This window comes from Equus caballus, chromosome 3 (genome assembly GCF_041296265.1).
Source record: "Equus caballus isolate H_3958 breed thoroughbred chromosome 3, TB-T2T, whole genome shotgun sequence".
Taxonomy (NCBI): Eukaryota; Metazoa; Chordata; class Mammalia; order Perissodactyla; family Equidae; genus Equus; species Equus caballus.
In genome coordinates, this window is record NC_091686.1 from 61171448 (window position 1) to 61193411 (window position 21964).

Here is a 21964-nt window from a genome sequence, read left to right on the forward strand (position 1 = left end):
CATTCAAGACACCTGAAGGAGGAAAATGGTGCAATGTGAGTCAGGAGAGGTAAGAAGAAGTTTGACCAAGAAGGGCCTTGTAGGCTGAGACGGAATTTTAGTGTGCATCTAAGAGCAGTAGGAAACCTCCGACGTGTTTGGTTTAACGAAGAAGGGAGTAGAGCAGGAGGATCAAAATTCAATTTATTTTTTAAAAGACCTCTCAATCTCTCAGGTGTAGTGTGGAGAGCAGATCTGAGGAGAGCAAGAAGGGAGAATCTTCCAGAAGTCCAAGGAAGAGATGTTTATAAGTGAAAGTAGATTGACGTGAGGTTACCACATCTGTGAAGATTTCCTGATTTCCCTAATCCTCTTCCCTCTCCACCTTCAAGTCTGGGTTAGAGTGTCTTTCCTTGTGCTTCTGTGGAACGAGGTGTGTTTTTACATTTAATCTATCCAACAACCTGTTCAATGGGCATTATCATTATCCCCATTTTCTGTATGAGGGAAGTTTAAGGTTTGGAAAGGTGAAGCATCTTGCCCCTGTTCCCACAGCTAGTAGACGGCAGAGCCAGGGTCTGTGGGAAGGAGAGGTGAATGTGTGAGAGAGGAATAAACAAGCAGAGTGTGTGCATGAGAGAGCAGGAAATTTTGGCTGCAGCAAAAAGTTCAAGTTGAGACAGGAACATAGGTTAAGGCCAAATTGTAGTAGGAAGATTGATACTTTTAAAATCAGAGCTCCAAAGCGGTAAGCGCTATTTGCGCCTTCTGGTGCCCGAGGCGTTCCCTGATGCAAATGAGCTTCCCTCCCTGCCCCTCACCTGCGCCCTTACCAACTCCTTCCCTCCTCTTGGAAGCCTGTCAAGAGTCTGTACTCTTTGTCTCCACTTCCTACTCCTAGAAACCTGCAAGTAATCATTCCTAGCTCAACCTCTACTCCCAAGCAATGTGTAAATTCAATCATTTTAATTCCAAACTTTAAGTCTTTCCTCTTTCTAGCCTTTCTTCTACTTTGCTAGTCCAGATTTTCAGGCATTAGCCTGTCTTTCCTGGTTTGTGACACAGCAGCCCTAAATTACCCAGCTTACAGTCTCCCCTCCTCAGATGCATGCTCCCGTCTGCTGGCCAGGTAATCCGCTCAAACATTGTTATAAAAGAATCGTGTGCTTCCTGCCCACATTTCCTGTGCCGTCTCTCACCACCTCTGTCTCACTTTGTAAGATCTAATAGCACCAAATTATTTGTGGTTCACATAAAAACTCAACATTTCTTTTTATTCCATACCTGTTGCACTCAAGATATTTCCTCTTCCTGAAATACCACAGACTTCTTCTCATACCCCCAGACGCTCCCTCCCCTCCCTGCCCCCACACTTCTTTGTCTACCTAACTTTTGTTTTGTCTCAGCTCCTTCACTGCCTCCTCCTGGAAGCCTCTGGCCACAGGAACCCCTCTCCTGACTGGGCTGGGTGCTCCTCCTTTGCTCCCACTGCATCTTCTGCACGCCTATATCCTTAATATGCATGCTCCTTTTGAATGTTATTTGTTTACCTCTCTTTCCCACTAGGCTTGAGGGCACTCCTTGAGGGTATGACAGCGTCTTATTCACCTGAGTATCCCCAGGGCCTGCTCAGTACTGATGTACAGAACGCCACCGCTTCAAACCTCTGCATGTGCTCTGTCACCGGTCACTGCAGCACGCCCTCCCCAATTCATTTGGAAACCTTTCCTACACCGACCACCTAAAATCCCCCAAAGGCTTCTGTTCTAAAAGTCCTTCCCCCTGTTAGTGATTCTCTTTTGCTAGGATGCCTTGTAATCGTTTCTAGGGCTGCCATTACCAGGCACCACAGACAGGGGGGCTTCAACAACAGAAATCTATTGTCTCCCAGTTCTGGAGGCTGGAAGTCTGAGACCAAGGTGTTGGCAAGGTTGGTTTCCTCTGGGACTTCTCTCCTTGGCTTGTAGATGGCTGTCTTCTCTCTGTGTCTCCACGTGATCTTCCTTCTGCGTGTGTCTGTATATAAATTTTCTCTTCTTATAGAGACCCCAGTGATAGTGGATTAGGTCCCACCCTAATGACCTCATTTTAACTTAATCACTTCTTTAAAGGCCTTTAACGATCCAAACACAACGACATTCTGAGGTACTGGTGGTTAGGACTTCAATATATGAATTTGAGGAGGACATAATGCAGCCTGTAACATGCCTCTTACCCACTGGTATGTTTCCCTGAATTTGCCGCCTGTCTCTGAGCAGCCCCCATCTGCAGAAATGCAGGCTACAGCGTCGCTGGCTTTCTCCCTCCCTCCCTCCTGTTGGAAGCTCCATTATGATCAGTTTGGACTTGGACCTCTTAGAGCCCATACTTCTGGGGTCATTTGGAATATGAGGTTGACCTCCAGTGACATGTGGGAACTGTGGAGAACCATTTCTTCTCCTGTGTGATGTTTTCTTGTGTTTGCATAGATGCTGTCCATTTTCATTTTCCTTCCTGTCTTTTCTGAACTCCTAGAAAATTTAAGATTCCTATCACACAAGTGAATGGACCATCGTGTGGTGTAACTATCACAACTTGGCTTTGAGGTTCCAAAGAGATGGATAATTTTTATGTTGATTGAGTATTTTCAGGTACATTGCCTTATTGTATCTTCTAAAAAAAAAATTAATTTTACACCATACTTCTTATTGCTGGAGAAATGGAGCCCCAAAGAGGTCATATATCAAGTGTCAAAGTGTCAAAGCTATTCTCAGATCCAAGTGCTCAGACTCAGAGGCAGGACTCTACATTCCACCCTTGTTATCTTATTCATGAGGTCCTTGGGGCCAGACACATACTTATTTTATAAGCACTTACTTTTATGAGTCTATGCTTATTTTATTAACTCATAATTGATTACTTTTTGAAAATATTTAAAATACTTGCTTATTTTATAGACTTTAATTGTATGTTTTATTCTAAATAAATTTAAAATTTATAATTATGATTTATACTGTGAAAGTTTCAAATATATTTAAAATTAAAGAATAAATATACCTATTTAGACTTATTTAATAAACTTCTAAATAATCTATTTGTACCTTCTAAATTGTTATAATCTATAATTGTCATTTTTATTGAAATATTTTTATAAACCTTTACATTACTTATCTTATCAATATTTTTATATCTAAATTCTTATAAACTTAGCACAGAGCTAAGTTGACAGTACTCAGGGGATGATTTGTTGATTGACAATAGGGGAGGAAATCTATTTATTAAATTATGATAGAGATTCATAGATACCTGATATTTCATTCTGAAGAGAGCACCAAGGAAAAATAGCAATAAAACATTTGTCATTAATATGAAAAATAATATTAGCACTTATTATGTAAGTTTCTTTTGCTGAGGCAAATTTTAATTTAAATCCTCCAGATAAGCCTATGATGTAGGTATCAGCCCATCTTACATTTGGGGAAACTGAGGCTTAGCATGATTCATCAGCTTACTCGGGATCTCAAAGCTAGTAAGTCACAGAGCTAAAATTTGATCCCGTGCCTCTGACTCCATGCTCATTGTTTCACTGTGACACAAGCTGAAGAAATTACAGGATAGAGACATAGTCAGCAATTACTCATTGAAACCAGGGACATATTGGGTACAAACACTTGAAGCCAATGAAGCCCATAAAAGGGGCGTTGCATTGTTTGATTGGTCATCTGACACTGAGTTACTAACTTCTGTGGCCTTAATGTCTTCATCTATAAATAGGTTAATTGTGGCATCTTCTTCGTAAGTTTGCTTCATAGAAAAAAGATTCATGTGTGTGTGTGTATATGGACATGCATACGTACATAGTATATATACATATATGTATATATATATATATATATATGAGTGGCAGCTGTGTAAACCAGTGCAATCCTTTTGAAAAGCAATGATTAGATAGTAAATAAGAAGAGCCATAAAAACGTTCATATCGTCTAGAGGTAGGAGCTCTAGTTCTAGAAATATATTCTAAAGAAAAGATTCAAAAGACAAAAAAGAAATGCAATTTGCATAGATATTAATTACACAGAAAACCAGTTTGGTAGTTCCTTAAAATGTGAAACTCAGAGTTACCTTATGCTCTAGCATTTCCACTCCTAGGTTTGTAAGCAAGAGAAATGAAAACATATATCCCCCGCAAAAACTTGTATGAATGTTCATAGATGCTTTATTCATAATAGCCCAAAAGTAAAAACAACTCAAATGGATAAATAGATAAATAAAATGTGGTATATTCATTCAATGGAATATTTTTGGCAATGAAAAAGGAAGAAGTAATGATCCATGCTACAACATGGATGAACTTTGAAAACATTATGCTCAGAGAAAGTCATGACAGACCACATACCGTCTGATTCCATTTAAATAAAATATCCAGAAGAGGCAAAACTATAGGAATAGAAAGTAGTCTAGTGGTTGCCTGGGGCTGGGGTCGGGGACAGGAGGGATGGTGAATGACTGAATGACTGCTTGCAGGTAGAGAGTTTCTTTTGTCAGAAAACAAAAATATTCTAATATTGTATTGTGGTGATGGCCACAACCCTATGAGTAAACTAAGAAACATCGAATTATGCACTTTAAATGGTGAATTGTGTGTTATGTGAATTGTATCAATAAAACTTTTTAAAATTTCAAAAAAAATTAGAGGGCACAAATGGAAATAATGAAAATATCTACCAAGATATCAAATACAGTATACCCTTTCCTGTTGGTGGAACATCATGTAGTCGGTAAATATTATACATCCAAAGACTATGTAACAACAGAGAAAATATGTAACATGATGTTAAGTGGACAATGTGCAAAAGTGTAATGCAAAGTGTGTTGTGGCTACATATACACGCATTTGGATAAAAGCTGGCTGGAAATTCAGAGGCACAAGAGTGTAGTGAAGGGAATGTGCCTCCATCTTTCCGAAGTCCCATTAATGTTGTCGAGTGTTTCGAAAGCACTTGTTTTAATGTTCTTTCTAATGGTAGCCTTGTGGTAGGTACAGGTGGTACTGAGAAGCATAAAACATGGAGAAGGAAGGAAAAAGCACAAGGGACATTTTAAAAGTCAGCATGTAAAACATCCAAGAAATGGAAATTTAAATGCAAAATTTAGCAGAGCATTTAAGGGAAATGGGTACTGAGGGAGGTGCTGAAGAATGTATAATCAGATCTGGCTCTAATAGGATTCTGCCCAGAAATCTTAAAAACTAGAGTGCTTGTGAGCACGTTCTCCCATGTGACACTCTCTCTACTTGCATATTTTGAGGAGAGGGGATTTTCATATACCGGAGCTGGTGTAGGTCTCTGATAATAACCCTAAAGGAAGTAGGAAAACCTAGCAGTATGCACAGTTTACTTAAGTTCACCAAAATTGTACTGAAGTGTGGAAAAAGGGAGGAAGTCTGGTCAAGCCTGAGTGAGTCAACATTTAATGGTGCTCCACCCAGTTCTCCTCCCTTCCCAAGGCCACCTCACCTCTGTGTCTGTGTGCTTGACCCTTGCAAGGAAGGAACTCCAGCTGGGATGGGTGGGGCCAACCCAATTCCCTGTTGGTTGGCCTCATCCATCAGGTTGGGGGGCCAGAGAGAACAGGGGTGAGAACAATGGCGATGACCTGTATCATGTCCTTTTTCAGGAACGTTCTCTTTCCTCGGTTCCCAGTGAGTGTTTGAAATATCACAGTTCCCTCAACATTCTAGGTCCCAGGAACAGCTCCTGGCTTTTACGAGGAGCAACTAAAGTGCTGTGTTGGCAGTTCTTTAAAAGCACCCTGCAGATGCAAGGTGCAGTTATTTTTATTCCAGATAAACAATGGTTTGCAGGCTGAGGTTGAATAGAGGGATGGCAATCTTTAAGGCAGAATCTGCTTCTGTCTCGTGACAGAACACACTGTTCATAGCCCCACAGTGTGGGGAGGAGAGGCGAGCAGTTGATGGACATCAATGTCTGTATAAAATCAAGATTTCTGAGGGAGGATGCATTTTTCTCAGCAGAGTTATTAGGATGGTTTGAGCTGCCCAGTGATGCACCCTTTGGCGATGCCACCTGGACTGATCTCACTATTGAATCAACTGGCTGAGCCTGCCGGATGTCCCTGTGTCCTTCCTCCTTAAAATCCTGGATTATTTCTGTCCTTTTGCACCAGGAGTTGCTCTTATATTTCAGGCACCAGGACAAACCCTGAAGTTTGTAATTACAGTTCAAGACCTTCACCGCTCCTTTGGTCTCCTTTTAGGAATCCAGTCTTAGAAAAGTAACACAGTACCTTTCCTGTGGAGATCTCTGAGCAGTTCTGTAGCTTCTCAGGAGTGCTCTGAAGCTATTATGGGAGAAGCTAAGGGGGTAATATTGCCCTCATTTTGCAGAGAGCTGGAGAGGATGGCTGACTTACCTGAGGCTTCAACAACTTTTCTCTAATTCTCTATTATTCCACTTTGTCCAAGTCCATTCTCAGCACCCCCACCCCCACATTTAGCAGATGGTGAGTTAGATTGGAACCACAGTAAACACAAGCCCCCTAGCCACTCAACCACCCAAATGACAACAACAAAATCCTGTGTATGAAGCCTGAAATGAGGAGAAGAGATAGGGAAAGGGAAACGCTATTTAGAAATAACTGTGTGCCCCACACTGCTCTGTGTTTTGCACATGCACTCTTTCTTTCAGAAATTCCTTTCTATGTGTGACTCAGAATCATCACATATTTTCCCACCAAACAAATAATATCTAGGTAAGAAATCTATGTTTTGCAACTGTTGGGTTGTTTTCGTCTTAAGTATACCCGGTGCAATATCAAGGGAATCTTTAGCCTAAAGAAAATCAGGCTGCACAACAACCTAAGAAAACTAGTTACACGTTACCATAGCAATTGGACCAACCTCACAGTGAAGGGCAGAGTTCCTCGGATTCATCTACTGCGTCTGTAGATTGACTTCCTCGAAACAGAATCATGTGTCCTGATCGTCAACACTGAACCTGTTATTTTTATTAAAAAAGAAAAAAAAAGTTGCACTCTCAAGTTGGTATATTTTGGCCTTTTCCTCGTTGCCATTCACGGTCTTTTTATCTCTGAAAGGTGAGATTTGGTAACTGGATCCTTTGGAACTTTCATTCATGCATTCACTAATATGGTTGGGACCTGAGCCATGGGGTTGATAGTAATTAAACTGTGATGGCTGGAACATGACCTGTGAAATGAGTTGCTAGTCTCAGTTTAACTCCTAATGGACAGAAATCCACATGCCTCGGAATCCAACCATAACCCCTGTTTTCAGATAACGGGAAGAAGTCAGAGGTTTGCATGACTTTTCCCGAAGGTAAACAGCAGGGCCTCTTCCCCAGGAATTATGCTTTGCCTTTCTAGGCCACAGACATCTCCACAATTAGTCTCAAAATACCCTGCAAGATGTGTGTAAATAACACAAACCACATTTACAGGCAGGGCCACCCTGGTCGAAAGTACAAGTAATTTGCCCAGGGTAAGATAATTAGTAACAGCAGGGGTAGAGATTCCAGAGGGTCATACTCCATTCCTTTGCTATGACCACTGAAAAGTCTTCCTTTCACTCAAGAAACGTGGCCAATTAATGGACAGCAGGAGGTGGGAATGTGTCAATACTTGCTGATTCATTTTTAAAGGTCATATTCATTTTATGGGGTTATTGGTACCTACAGTTAACTTTTTTTCCCCCATAACGAGCCTCTTGATGTCTCCTCTAACAAGATTGAAAAGAGAATGAAAAATGTGTGTGGCGAGAATGAGCTGGAGGCTGGAGAGAGCTGGATCTGGTGGAGTGTCTTGGAAATTAGTGACTATAAAGAAAAAGATTCAGCTGACAAAAGGAAGGATGACTTTAATAGAAAGCGCCTACAAGGATGTCTTAGGCTGTTTGGGCTGTCATAACACGATACCATAGACTGGGTGGCTTATAAACAACAGAAATTTATCTCTTGTGGTTTGGAGGCTGGAAATCCAAGATCAGGTGCCAGCATGGTTGGATGAGGGCCCTCTTCCAGGTCACACACTTCTTGTATCCTCACATGGGAAAGGGGACAAGCAAGCTCTCTGGAGTCTCTGTTAAAAGGACATTAATCCCATTCAGGAGGGCTCTGCCCTCTTGACCTAATCACTTCCCAAAGGCTCCAGCTCCTAATATCATCACCTTGGGGTGATTTCAACATACGGACTTTGCGGGGACACAGACATTCAGACCATAGAAGCATCTAAGACCTGTGTTAGATTGTGAAGGATACAAAGATAACTAAGACACGAGTCCCATCCTAAGTCGCTCACATAATAGCATGTGGATCCTGGGGTAGGGAGAAATTTATTTTGACTCTAGTCAGAAGTGGAGGGAAACAGTGAAATGTTCTTAGGGAATCTGAGCTGGGCTTTATAGGACAGGTAGGAAATCATAGGCAGATATTGAGGAAAGGATATTTTAGGAACCAAGAACAGCACAAACAAAGGCATAGATTGGAGTCTGTTCAAGAAAAACACATTGGCCAAATGTGGCTTGAGGTTTAGGTTAAATTGTGGGGCAGAGTTGGAACTGAAGCTGAGAAAGTGAAAAAGAGCCACATTTTGGAGGGTTCTGGAAAGCAGGTAGAGCACTTTGGACATCATCTCATATAGAATCAAAGATTTGAAAACCAGAAGTTTCACTGTGGTCAGTGTTTTTATGCAGTGAGATGTTAGTAATGTTTTTTTGATATTCACACAGTCTCATCTATGTTCTAGGAAGGTACTTTAACAGATTAGGCTGAAAATATTCTGCATTTGTGTCAACATGTGTGTATGAATTCCTTCAGGATATCACCGATGGTTTTGTAATATGTCCTGTACAAGGTTAAATGAGTTTGCACAGACTGCAAACTGAAGATGCCTGTGCAAAAATGCTGACTCAGGTATTTCAAGTGACAACTGTTAAGGGCTTGAGGCACTCTTGTGAGAAACAGGGAAATGGCTCCATGCAGCCGGAAAGCCAGCCAAGTGCCTGAAATCTCTCTCTCTCTGTGTTCCCTTTCTTGTAGGAACAGCAATGGAAACCTCCGATGTACAGCAGCATCACTCCAGTCTGCTTTACAAGCCCTCTGATTGAGAAGCCAATCGGCAAAGTAAGAAGGAATCCTTTTCTTGTTGCACAGTATGATTTGAATCTGTTGATTGTTATTTCCTTTTGTCTTGAGCTACTTGGGTGAGATAATCAAATCGATCTCGTAAAAGTGGCTGATAAAATCCAAATTTTGAACTGTCTGGTTGGCCGTAGTCACACTCGCCCTAGGCAAGATGTTGAGCTGAGAGATGTTGAGCTGAGATTCCCTTGCCTCGGCTTCTGTCTCTACTTCCCTCCGCGACTCCCTTCAGTGTCCTGGTTTCTCAGCTCTTTGACCCACCTTCCTCTGCCCATCAGAACTTGTTAAAAGGAAAAATGGTGCTTTTAGTTATTTATATTGTGGGGGAAGAAAAAAACTTGTTCCTCTACTCTCTTAGGTTCAATACCTGGGGTGATGCAAATTAACCTGAAAAAAATAAAGACAGATAAACAGGAGAAAAGATTTATTACTTTGAATAAGGAGGCCTTCATAGAAAAGAAGGGAAGGCCCAAAGAAGCAGTTATATTTGGGGCTCTTATACCATTTTAACAAAGAGTGATAAACTGTGGAGAAGTGAGGAGAGAAAAGAAAAGGGATTTGGGCTTCTTGGGGCTGTAAATTGTGAGAAGGTAAACGTAAGGAGGACATTAATGGAAGATAAGAGTTACTTAGTAAGGTTTGTTACACAGACTCAGGTTGGTTCTTTTTCCGTTGATAAGAGTCATTTACGGTGATTAAGAGTTGTCCTCTTCCTGGTACAAGAAAGGAAGACACCTTTACAGATTTACATTACCTTTACAAAGGGAAATTTATGCCCTGCTTTTTGACAGAAAGGGGGCGGGCAGAGAGGTTTTCCTGTGTCTACTGTTTCTCAGTTGCCTTCAGCTCAAAATAATCCTTGTGCCAAAGTGGCATATTTTGGAGTGGCATATTCTGATTCCTTCACCATGTTAGTGTGAAATCCAGCCACAATACTACCCCTTTCAAACATATTTGTTATTTGAACTATCTTGTGGAATGAAAGATTTTGCCTCTAGAAGAGAAATTACAGGTTTTTGCCGGAACTACTGTTCTGAACCTGAAATCACGCCCTTCAGTCCCGCTGGGGCTTTTAGAGCCTGACGGTGAAGAGTGTGGGCTCTGTGCAGCCAGGCTGCCTGGGCTCCACTCCCAGCTCCACCCTTCATGGGCTGTGTGACTTTCAGCCACGCTCAAATAGAGCAGCATCATAGTACCTGCCTCCTGGGAGTGTCACCAGGATTAAGTAATTTAATATAAATTCACAAGAGCAAGGATTTTTTTTACCTGTTTTGTTCACTGTGTATCCAAGCACTCAATGAATTATGCAAATGATTTTAATGAATGAATAAATGAAAAACAATACACATAGCAGGCTTAGAGGAAACTTAGAGCATCCTCGATTGGCTTATCTCAAAAAATGGGAGCTGGAGAAGGGGGTGTTATGTGTCAGGAAGAGAAGCAAAATTTTGGTGAGTGTATCAAGGACACTTTCCAGGCATACCTTGCCAGAAGGAACACAGTCTACCTGGGATACCCGCCCCCTCCTGTCCTTTGCTACAGCACTGCATCTCCAGACCACACACATCCAAAGACTAGGGTGAAACACGGTCACTGTAGGGACAAGTCAAAAACAAAAAAATTCTTTCAATAGGGCTTTTCACTCCAACTTAAAGATATATGCGGGCAGAACCAGAGTTTTTGCAGTTTTTAAAAGGAAGTGAATCTTTTTTTCGGCGATTCCTGGTAATTTTGCTTTGGCGGCAAGCTCTGCCATGGCAGCTCTCTGCAGAGCACGAAATCCTGGCTGAAAAGGAAGCCTCCTGCCCGTGCTGTCAGTGTGGCGGACGTTTTGCAGGCCTAGCAGGGGAGCAACCCAGGCTTCTTGGGACTGAGTTCCTATACTTTGTATTCAGTGAGGTCTGCAGTTCCCCTCTCCTGATTTCAGTTCCAAGAGAGAGGAGTATCATTTGGCACAAAGATTAAACAAACAAACAAAACACGCCCTGAACATCACAAAATGTGTTGGCAGCTGCTCAGCATTCACTGCCTTGCCTTGCGTCTATCCCCTCCAACGCCTCCTGTTTTGACTTTGTTTATAGAGATTCTAAATAGACCACCACTTTATGGGGACAGAAAGAAGCCATTTCAAAGGCTGGGGTCAGAGGTCAATAAACCCTGTAGGGATCTGCTTTGACGAGATTTCATTTCAATCCAATAGCCAGTCTTGAGTTTACTCAGTGTTTTCCTAGACCTGGTCAGAAACATGAACAGCAATATAGAAACGGTAGGAAATGGCTTTTTGGAGTGCTTTTCAGAGAGCAGAAGAAGAGTGAGTGCAGTATGGCTGTTCTTGGTTCAGTGATGTTTCACTATGTGATTCGCAGGTCTCCCTCCCTGGCCAGGGCAGAGTTAGCAGGTGGGCGTCTATACAGTGACACCAGATCTGTCTCGAGTTGAGTGGAATTGCTCCCGGAGAATACTCTTGCTCTCTTTTCTTCCCATAGCTCTGGCTTCTGGGCTTAATACACATGCTGTAAAAGACTTTAATGAATTCGTTTGCAATCAACTCTGTTATCCATCCACCTGGAGGGAAAAAATAATGCCCAAAATGTAAGCAAAGTCAAGCTTTAATTGTAGGGGTGAATGGAAGGCAGTGTTTGGGGTGGATAATTGAAATCTATGGTTGATCTACCCAGAATCAAAACTCACTGCCAAGAAACTTTCTTTTGGGTGGAATGCTGCAAGCTGGACCCGGATGCGATTTCTACCACCCAAATTATGGTGCCCCAAGCTGAACCAATGACCAATCTTTCCTTGCTCCGGGAGGAGGAAAGATGTTTTGAAAACCCCAATTGGAAAACAGAGGATTTTAATGTGAGCTCATAAGAGAAAAAAAATATTTGGGAGCCAACTCCAATCTTATAACTAAATGATAAGTCTTTTCATTAATGGTTATGATTAGAGGGTAGGAATAAAGGAGAGAAACATCTTGGAACAGATAGGGAGAAGCAAGAGAAATCACTCTGGACAGCAAGTAAACAAGCCTGGAATACGTGATTATCCACCCTCAGCTCAAGAGGAGTTGGGTGTTTTATTTTACATAATTGGAGTCAGCGCCTTTTGAATAGAGCATACAAATTTATGTAAATAAGAATGCAAATGTTAAAAATATGTGTTGTGGGATTTCCAGGGGATGACCTGGCAGCTTTGTCTTCCTTGCCTTTGCAGCTGCTAAATATTGCATTGTGAAAGCTTGAGATGAACTTATTTCCCCAAATCCCACAGTGTTATAACTAGAGGACTTTTTTTTTAATTTATAGGAGATCCTCTGGAGAATGAATTAAGACGGACTACTTTAATGTATTTGACAGTAAACATGTTACCCCCGAGAGGTTGCACAGGCTAACAGTAAATGCAAAAGGGATTTCAGGATTTCAATAAATTAATGGCAGCTTCAAAGTGGACTATTGAAAGAGAATTAGGCAATAATGATGGAGACAAAAGCAGGGATTTAGGGAGATAGGTAACATCAGAGGATGGCATAAAATTCAACTACCAAGCTCTCCTCCAAAATTCCAGCAAGGCAAGAGACTGGGCTGAAAGAAGCATTATTTCGACTCAGCAAAGCATTGTGCAGATTATACGAAGTCAAAACAACCCAGTAAAGTTCTGTGACCTCAGCAAACTGCACAGAATACACAAGCAGGTGGAGCTGTTTTGAATTAGGAGATGCCCATGACCACGGCTATACTGACCTGACTTTCTCAAAAGAATTTAGGTGACAGGTAAACTTGTCCTCAACCAAAAGAAATGTAACTTGAATGCATTATGTGATTTGACCAGAAGGCCATGGAGAGAGAAACCGCCATGAAGGAAGCAATGTTATTAAATGGAAGGATGGCTAAGAAAGTAACAAGGCTCACTCCCTAGGCCTTCTGTATTTGTGGATGAGTGAAAGGGAAACTGGAGGAGCTAGGTGGAAGCAACTGGATAAACAACAGATAAAAAGAAAGGAACTGGTGAACTCAGAATCAACAAAAAGTAGAGCTGCTTTATTTCAAAGTTGGGCGGCATCTGTGGGAAGAATAGAAATGGAGGTGTCCCTTTTTACAGATTAATCCTTAGCTCCTTTTAGCACTGGAGAATTTTTCTTACCAAAGGAAAATTTCGCCAAGCAGACAGGGGCCATTTTAAGAGTAGTCTTCTAAGTCACAGCCTGTTGAGAATCATTGAACTTTACATCATTATATCATGTCCGGGTCTGGATAGACAGCGCCAATTCTATGAGAAGAACGTTGGGACTTAATACTCAATATTGAGGGCTCAGTAACCCAAGAAGATGGAGAAGTTAACCTGCAAACTAGTCTGTGGCCTATTGCTACTTCCAAAAAAACCACCAAAAGTCGGAAACAGAATAATCAGAAGATAATAATAATTCTGAGCAAAGCAACCCACTACAACTACTACAGTTATAGATAAACATAATTTTAATTTTTTGAGTGTGAGTGTTCTTGACTTGACTGGATCTATTTCTCTATACATTTAGCTTCTGGTCACTGAGGCAAATGAAGTAAGGCAAGTATTTTCCTTCTAGGACTTTTTGTGACAAGGTAAAAGAAACTCTTAAGTTAAGGGGTCAGTTTCCTTCTTCTTCTAAAATAATGGAGATTTTGGTTGGGCATATGTCCACTCAGCTAAAGAGCACATTTTCCAGACTCCCTTGCAGCTAGATGTGGCTATATGATGAGATTATGGCTAATGGGATGTGAGTGGAAGTGATGTATGCTATTCCTAAGGCACGCCCCTTCTGCTGACTGGAATACAGATGTGGTAGCAGAAGCTGGAATAACCACCTCAGACCAAGAGAGGATGGCAGAGAAACCACAGTGAAGAGTCAGGGTCTCTGACTCCAAAGAACCGTTCACTGCTGGTGTTCAGACTGCTACTGCCTGAGACAGAAATCAACTTCCATCTTGTCTACACCACTACTATTCTGGCCATTCGTACAGTAGCTGCAATGGTATCCTAGTGCACAATTAGAGCAGAGGAGAGAGTGGGCTGCATGCTCTATGGGAATTCACAAGTCACTTAGAATCCAGTGAAGGAAGAAGGCAGAGCCTGGTGCAGTAAATATCAGTTAAAGGAATGAAAATGCTCAGTTGCTGACATCTAGCTCCTAAATAGAGCCTGGTTGAGGAAGGAGAGATAAAAAGGCTAACTTCTAACCCTGAGATCAAGGTGACGAGTAGCAGAGAACTCCATCTTTGAGTTCCAAATGTAGTAAACCCAGATATCTATCATATACTGAATTTTGGAGAACTTCTCCTTAGAACGGAGGCAAACAAAATCTACTGAAAACACTCAAACTCCAGCACTGCAGTGGAGCCCATTATTTGGTCAAATAACATTTCTATTGATACTTATTGTATGTAAAAGCCGTCATTTGTTTGAAAATATTTATAAATATATTCATGTGTGTACTTGGCATAAAATATTCTTTGTTTCATCATCTGAAGCAGGTTTAGATTCCCTGGGGCAAACATTTAGGCCTCCAGCTTTGGCTATAACTCTATCACACCGGATTTTATTGGGGGGAGTGAATTGTTAGCTCATCCCTCATTTTAGATCTGTTCTCCTTTTATTTAACATAAAGTAACACATTGTTTTAGCTTCATAAATTAACCCCCTAAAACATCAGCTGTTACTGCTACCACACATTAGAGTCTATGTCATTTTTTCCCATCGTCTCTTCTCCCGAAATACCCGACCCAATGACATGCACATAGTGGGCAGGTAGTGCTTGACTGTTGGTGGTTGAATGAATACGGAATCTTAGTTTGTTATTCAGTCAGCTATTTTCATCTTCTTTTCCTTCTTTATAATGGTTGTTGAAGTAGTATTGTATGTGAGTGTCCTACCATATCTACCAAAGACGAAGAATTTTTAAAAGCAATATTATTGCACTGTCCTGTAAATATTAAATAACCAGAGGTGAGAATATATATCCCTTAAATTTAGATTTCTGGATTCTCACTACCACACAAGCACAGCCTCGGCTGAAGTTTAGGTCCATTGGTAGGAGTTCAACTGGGTAAGAAGTGCAATGTGATGCCCTGGACAAGAAGTCTGTCCATCCCACCATTCCTAACAGGTAAGATGGCTCTATAAACAGGCTTGATAAGCTCCAAAGCGTTGTAATAAGATTTAACAAATATGCTTGAACCAATAGTAGTTCAATTTATGTCTTCCTGTAAGCACATACAAATATTCAATGCCAGCTCCCAAAACCTACAGAAAATAAATGAAATGTGGACAATTAATGTCTGTAGAATATATTTTATTAGGTTTATAAAATTCATTTATTCAGAAACAGGTAGATGCCTATGTACTGTAAAAATGGGAAACACCAAACTCAAACAAAAATTGTTCTTGTTCTTCTGACCTGCTGTACAACTTATCCATAAAGGCTGAAAATATATGGTACAACATGTGTGGACTAAATGAACAGCCACATCACGATGTACTTGATGTTTAAATATGAGATAAATGTTTTATTAACAGCACACGCACACACAGAATCACCAACTCTTGCTACTGGGGAATGCGCCATTATCAAAGGTCATGAAGTCATATTTGTATTACAGAACTATTGTTTATTCTTTCCTTGTCTCAGTGTGCTGACACTTTCCCATTAACACTGCCCTGATTTCTCTCCCAGAACCCAGCTGAAAAATATTAAGTGGCACTTCTGATGGAAAGTGCTAAGTAGATTCCTGGTCTGTTATTAATGGAAAAAGGAACTTTAATTTGTCCCACCTGTAAGTGGGGGAAACAAACGCCCTAAGACGGCCATAGGATATATATATACTCTCTGTTCACATAGATCGGAAAAAAACAATATCACTAACCTCTGAGAAATAGCACTACAGAATTATCAGTAGAATTAAGACAGGCTATGCTGTTTTGCTATCTTCCCAAACTCTGGGTGCCCTTGAGGAAGCCAAAGGAAGCCCTTGTTGGAAACACTACATTCGAAGCATTCTATGATAGCCAAGTATCCACAAAAAAAAAACCCAAACACTGAATGCCTCCCATGTGTGAGGCAGTGTGCTATAAACAGTAATCCTGGGCAATTTTGTATAAATAACAGCAATAATAATTATTATAGTAGCCACCATTGTTTGAGGACTCTCTTCCAAACACTGACATAAATTCTTCAACCGAGTCTCTCATTTAATCGTTTTATAGATGAAACCTAGAGAGGATAAAGAAGTTGTTCAAGGTCACAGAGCTAATAAATGGTAGAGTTGGCATCCAAAACCAGGCATGCCTGACTCAAGAACCTAGGCCTAACCACCTGCTGGAGAGATGATTTTGTATTTGGACGATCTCTTTTTGGTTCCTGTTTGAAATATAATCAAAGTTTCCTGAAAGGACTCAGAAGGATGCCAAAAAAAGTATGACCTGGCTTATATTATGGGTCACTCTGGCTACAGTTCACCAACCTTAGATTTTCATTTTCCAAAGGCCCCAGTTATAAATAGCAACCCTGCACAAGTGGGAAATAATGTGTGAGCATGCAGCATTAGCTTGGCTCTTGAAAAGCAGTTGCTTCACAAAGAACTTTAAAGGGAGCGTGAACTGCAAAGATATCACCATGAGGTTACTCAGATCAAAACAGTGTTCTTCAGAAGCCATTCCGTATATTTTGGTGTCCCAGTTTGTCTCCCCTCGGAGAAGGAAGCTTAGTGCTCACCTAATCCGTGAGGCTATGCATTTAATTTTAAGAACTTTAACACTCTCAGTGAAAAGTCAAAGAGGTATTATTAAATATCATTAAAGTTCAATTTAATGATAGAATCACAGTAAAGCCAAGGGTAGAGCTGAAATCTCCACTTGCCACTAATGCCCGTTAAGTTTTTCATAGAGGCAGTTGGGATGCCTGGTAAAATAAATGAGTATGAATGAAATGAACAGAGCAGATTGCATAAAAGTTTATGGTCTGAAGAGTAGGGAGGTAATTAGTGGTGCGATGAACTCCCCAATTGTGTCTGTGTTTAAAGGTCATTTCCTGCATTTTATGAGAGATGGGGAATTACATTCAGGCCCCCATAGAACTTTGCTTTTACTATTATGAACATTTATTTCACCCAACCTTACTTTAGGGTTGGTTGATTGCATGTCTGTCTTTTGCAGGGGCTTGTAATCTCCATGGCTGAGGGCTTGGGCGGGGCGGGATTGTGCCTTATTCATTATTTATGTCCCCAAAACACCAAGCGTAATTCTTTCCATATTGTAGCTGCTTGTTAAGAAGGAGAGGGAAGTGGTAGAAAAAGAAAGGGAAAGAAATTCTTATACTGTTGTGCCTGAGATGCCGTTTTCCAATTACCTGGGTTCAGGCTGCTTTTCGTTCAGTGCATTCCGAAACCTCTCTAAGGAATAGCTTAGTGAAAAATTCAACCTCACCTTAAAAGACATTTGCTTCCAGAATAACTCTTACAAGGCTCTATTTATTTGCAGAAGGCAGAAAGAGCAATTTTTACACTAAGGACTTTGAAAGGAAATCAGTGATAAGAGACGTGGAGATGAAACCAAAATAGAAAAAAAAGAGAGGGAGAGAAAATGTTCTCGTGCTTTGTGGCATGGCAGTTGTTTCCTTCCTTCTCTGCACCAATAAAAGTGATCTTGCCAAGGTCAGTAGGAAAATCCTAACTGCTAAACCCAGTGCACATTTCAATTCTTCTCTAACTTGACTCAATTGACCTCTTCTCGAAAGTTGTTCCTCTCTTGGCTTTTATAAGAGCCAACCATTCTAATTCTCATCTGATCTTCTCAGTCTCTTTTGCTATTTCATCTTCCCTTAATAATACCTCCAATTTTGTGTTCCCTATTGTTTCACTCCAGGTGTACTTTTTTTTAATATCAACTATCTCTCCTTGAGTAATTTTCTTTATTTTCTTGTTTCATTTGCTCAGCCTCTTCAGAACTCAACCAGTTAGCTTCTCTTTCTCTCTTCTGATTTGCCTGCTCTACAAATGTTCTATTCCTCTCTCAATGAATGTTCCTACCTCTACCCAACAATTCAGGCCAGGTACTTGGGCATCATCTGTAATGCTCTTCTCTCTCTCATCCATTCACTTGGCCACCCAATTCACATTGTTCTAAATCCTTAACATTCACTCTCTCCTTCTCCATTGTGATTGCTGTAATTAAGGCCTTTGTTATTTCTCATCTGGTTACTGATGAACCTTCTAACTGGTTTCCTTATCTTTGCTCTCATCTTCTTTTAATACCTCTTCTACACCACTACAGAGTTTTCCTTTCAAATTGCAAATATGATCAAGTTATTCACTTAACTAAGAGGTGGAATGGCTTCCCATTGACTACTGAGTTTGTCTGAATCTCTCTGAATGGTAGAGTGAGGCATGAATGACATACCTACCCCCACCCCCTAGCCTCAGCTCCCATTGCTCATTCCCTTGAATCTTACACACTACTCCCTCCTTCACGACTCTGTGCCATCATGCATGTTCTTCCTTTCACTTATTTCTACCTAATCCCCTCCTCTTTTTCAGTGTATCTTACAATTCTCACAATATCTTACAATATCTTACAATTCAGTCGATCTTCCACTTCTCTTCTGCCCCTTCTACAACCTCTATTCTGAGTTATAACCATATTTTGCATGTTTTCTATTACAGCATTGCTCTTACTTTGTTGAAATTGTTTGCTTGTATTTCTGTCTCCTCTTAGTAATGGAGTACATTTCTTATCTTTGTGTTCCTCAATGTGTGCTACAATGTATGGCATATGCGAGGCACTGAATGGTCTGGAAATCCTGTTTGTGCTTATGAATATCTTGTCTATTCATTTCAGCACTTACCCAGAATTCAGAGTTCATTCAAACCCAGAATTCAGAACTCATCTTCCCACTTATACATTTTAGGATTCTCTTGGCCAGAGTACCTGACGCTAAACTTTCATTAATTAAAATAAAACACTCCTCACAGATGATTAATGCCAATTATTATGCTCAAGATCATTGTAAGAAAAGGAAAGATTTTTATCAGTTAGAGAAGATGAAGACAGGGCCTTGGCCAACATGAATTCCTCCCTATTAACTGATAACGATTAGATAATTGAGGAAGATAGGCATATTACCCCATTTAGGTAATTCCACCAGATCTACCTTTATTAAATAGAATTATAGTGGGAGTTAGAACTGTCTGCTGTGCCTTGAGAAGGCGTTGTTTCCAGATGCTGTTTGTACCAAGAGAAGGAAAAATGGTTATTGGCTCCAGCTTGGACTTTTGTTAGGAGGTCAGTCATGAAAGAAACTTCGTACCTTGAAAATATCTGACCAGTTTAAAATTAGGCATTCTGATAGGGAAACGCCAAGTGTGAGAAGATCAGAGCTTTGTACATACGAATTTAAATGTCCCAAAAATAAGAGTTTGTGGCACTAAAATTGACGTTCTTTAGTTTTAGTCAATACTGGTAATTATAAAAATAAAATTTAGTGGAGATGAGATACAAGAAAATCAAGAATCCTTACACAACTTCATTTCACCGTAGAACAACTCTTACTCTGAGAAAAGTATACATTTATAATTATATAATCAAAAATTTTATTAAATATAGTAGATGACCATCATTTGATCAATAGTGTCATGTATTCTGCGAGATACTAAAGAAGCTCTTTCTGTCTTAAGGGATATAGAATGACTTAGTCAGCACTGGAAGGTAATTTAAATGTCATCTGGTCCAACTTCTCGCCTGAAGCTTAAATCTTTCCTACAAACACCTGCCAAACCTCCTGTGGCTATCTCCACTTCGAGAAGATTTCTACCACCTGAGGCAGTTCATTTCATATTTATGTAGCTCTTATTATTAATGACAAATAAAATTTATGGAGTGCTCACTATGTGCCAGACACTGGGCTAAGCATTTTATCTTCAGAAATCCTATGTAATCTTTATCACAACCTTGTAAGATGGTACCGTTATTATTTCCATTTTACAGATGAGGGGGAAACTGAGACTTAGTGAGGTTGGGCAACTGCCCAACATCTCACAGCTGGTAAGTAGAGGATCTGGCTTTGACTACACAGTCTGCGTTCTTAAACAGTATAAATATGCAGCCTCTCTAACTCGACTGCTTCCCTATGTTGAGCTGAAATCTACTTTCTTATAGCTTCTATGCATGGGTCCTAACTTTTAATGATGTGACACTAAACACGTCCAGTCTCTTTTCCACATGACAGCTCTTCACATAGTTGAAGACAGTCATCTTATCCACTCTATCCCCTCAGTCTTGCCACTGGATACACAATTGCGTTGCCTTCCATTTTTCCATGTGTGAGATGGTCTCTGGGCCCTTCAGCATCATGATCACTGTCCTTTGGACAAACCCCATCTTAGGGTCTTATACATTTAATATGGCATAAAATCATATTGGCTTTGTTGGAAGAGTGGAAGCAGCACAGGTTGAGTCATATGCTGTGGTCAACCAAAGCCACTAAGTGTTTTGCATACATGTTGGTCAGCTATATCTCTGCTATTCTCTATTCACACAGTTGGTTTTTCAAACTTGAATTTAGAGCTTTTACTTACCGCAATTATATTTTATCTTAATAGTATAGTTTATTGCTCTAGAATGCTAAAATCTTTTAGGATCGAGATTCTGCCATCTAAAAGTTTTTGTCCCTTTGTATTCATTATTGTTTGCCATCTGTTAACCCATCCCAAACTTAGTGGATTAAAACAACAATTTGGCTCCTAATTCTATGTGTCAGAATTTAGGCTTGGCCCAGCTTAGGGGTTCGTTCGACTGGGCTTGACTGGGCTGACTCGTGCATCTGTGGTCAGCTGCTGGGTCAGCTGGGGCTGGTTGGTCTAGAAGAACCTCAGCTGGGATAGATAGTTTCTGTTCTACGTGGTTTCTCATCCTCCAACAGGCTGGCCTAGGCTTGTCTATGTGTTAGAAGAGGGGTCCCAAGATAGCAAATGAAACCAAGAAAAGCCTCATGAGTCCTAAGCTCAGAACAAGGACACTATCATTTTCCCTGTGTTCTATTGGCCAAAACAAGTCCCAAGGCCAGCAACTGTCAAAGCTGGTGAAATAGACTCTGTCTCTTGATGGGAGGAGCTTCAAAGTCACTTTATAAAGGGCCTAAATATAGGAAAATACAACAATTGTGTCCATTTTTTTTAACCTACCACATCTTAGGGTCACACCACTTGTGGATTTGATAAACATGTCATCAAAATTATCCTTTAAAAAATTCATAGGAATTTCAATTTAATAAGGTCTAAAAATAAAGTCCTATGTAGCATACCACTTTTGCTCTTACAGTCTAGTTAGACAACCATAGCAAATACACTGTAAACAGTAAAAGAAAAAAAATTTGCATGCTAAACTCTCCCATTCTGTTTCTAACGAGGCGTAATTTAAAGAACAAAGAGATCTACAAGGGCCACCGCGAGGAAAACGCTTGTAGATGAGTTTATACTTGATCCAGGTTAAACAAAAAAAAGACTACAAACTGTATTGGGAAAGAGAAATGAGAAATGTGTTGACATTGCCAATTAGCATGTACAAAAGCTTACAGGCTCAGAGAACAGGCTGGAGTGACAGTATTGAAGAGTTGCTCTGAAGAATGAGCCATAACAGGAAGGGTGGCTAGGTGGTGGGGGTCTATAATGAAAGAACTTGAAAGTAGGAAGTTGAATTTGAATTTGATTTTGTAAGCATTGGAGAACTATGGATGGTTCCTGAGTAAAAAGACAATGTGATTAAAATGTTTGCACAATTAATTTAGCATTAGTTTGAATGAGACAATTTTG

At 40.4% G+C, this 21964-nt stretch overlaps 1 protein-coding gene across 6 annotated transcripts in view; it reads left to right on the forward strand.

Moving 5' to 3' along the window:
- The window catches only part of RASGEF1B (RasGEF domain family member 1B), a 701629-nt gene that overhangs the window by 547916 nt on the left and 131749 nt on the right, over window positions 1–21964 (forward strand). For all 6 annotated transcript variants that reach the window (XM_070263619.1, XM_070263617.1, XM_070263618.1 and 3 more), the window contains one exon: window positions 9036–9119. In XM_070263619.1, coding sequence (XP_070119720.1) covers window positions 9036–9119 — 84 coding nt within the window. The remainder of the gene's footprint in view (window positions 1–9035; window positions 9120–21964) is intronic.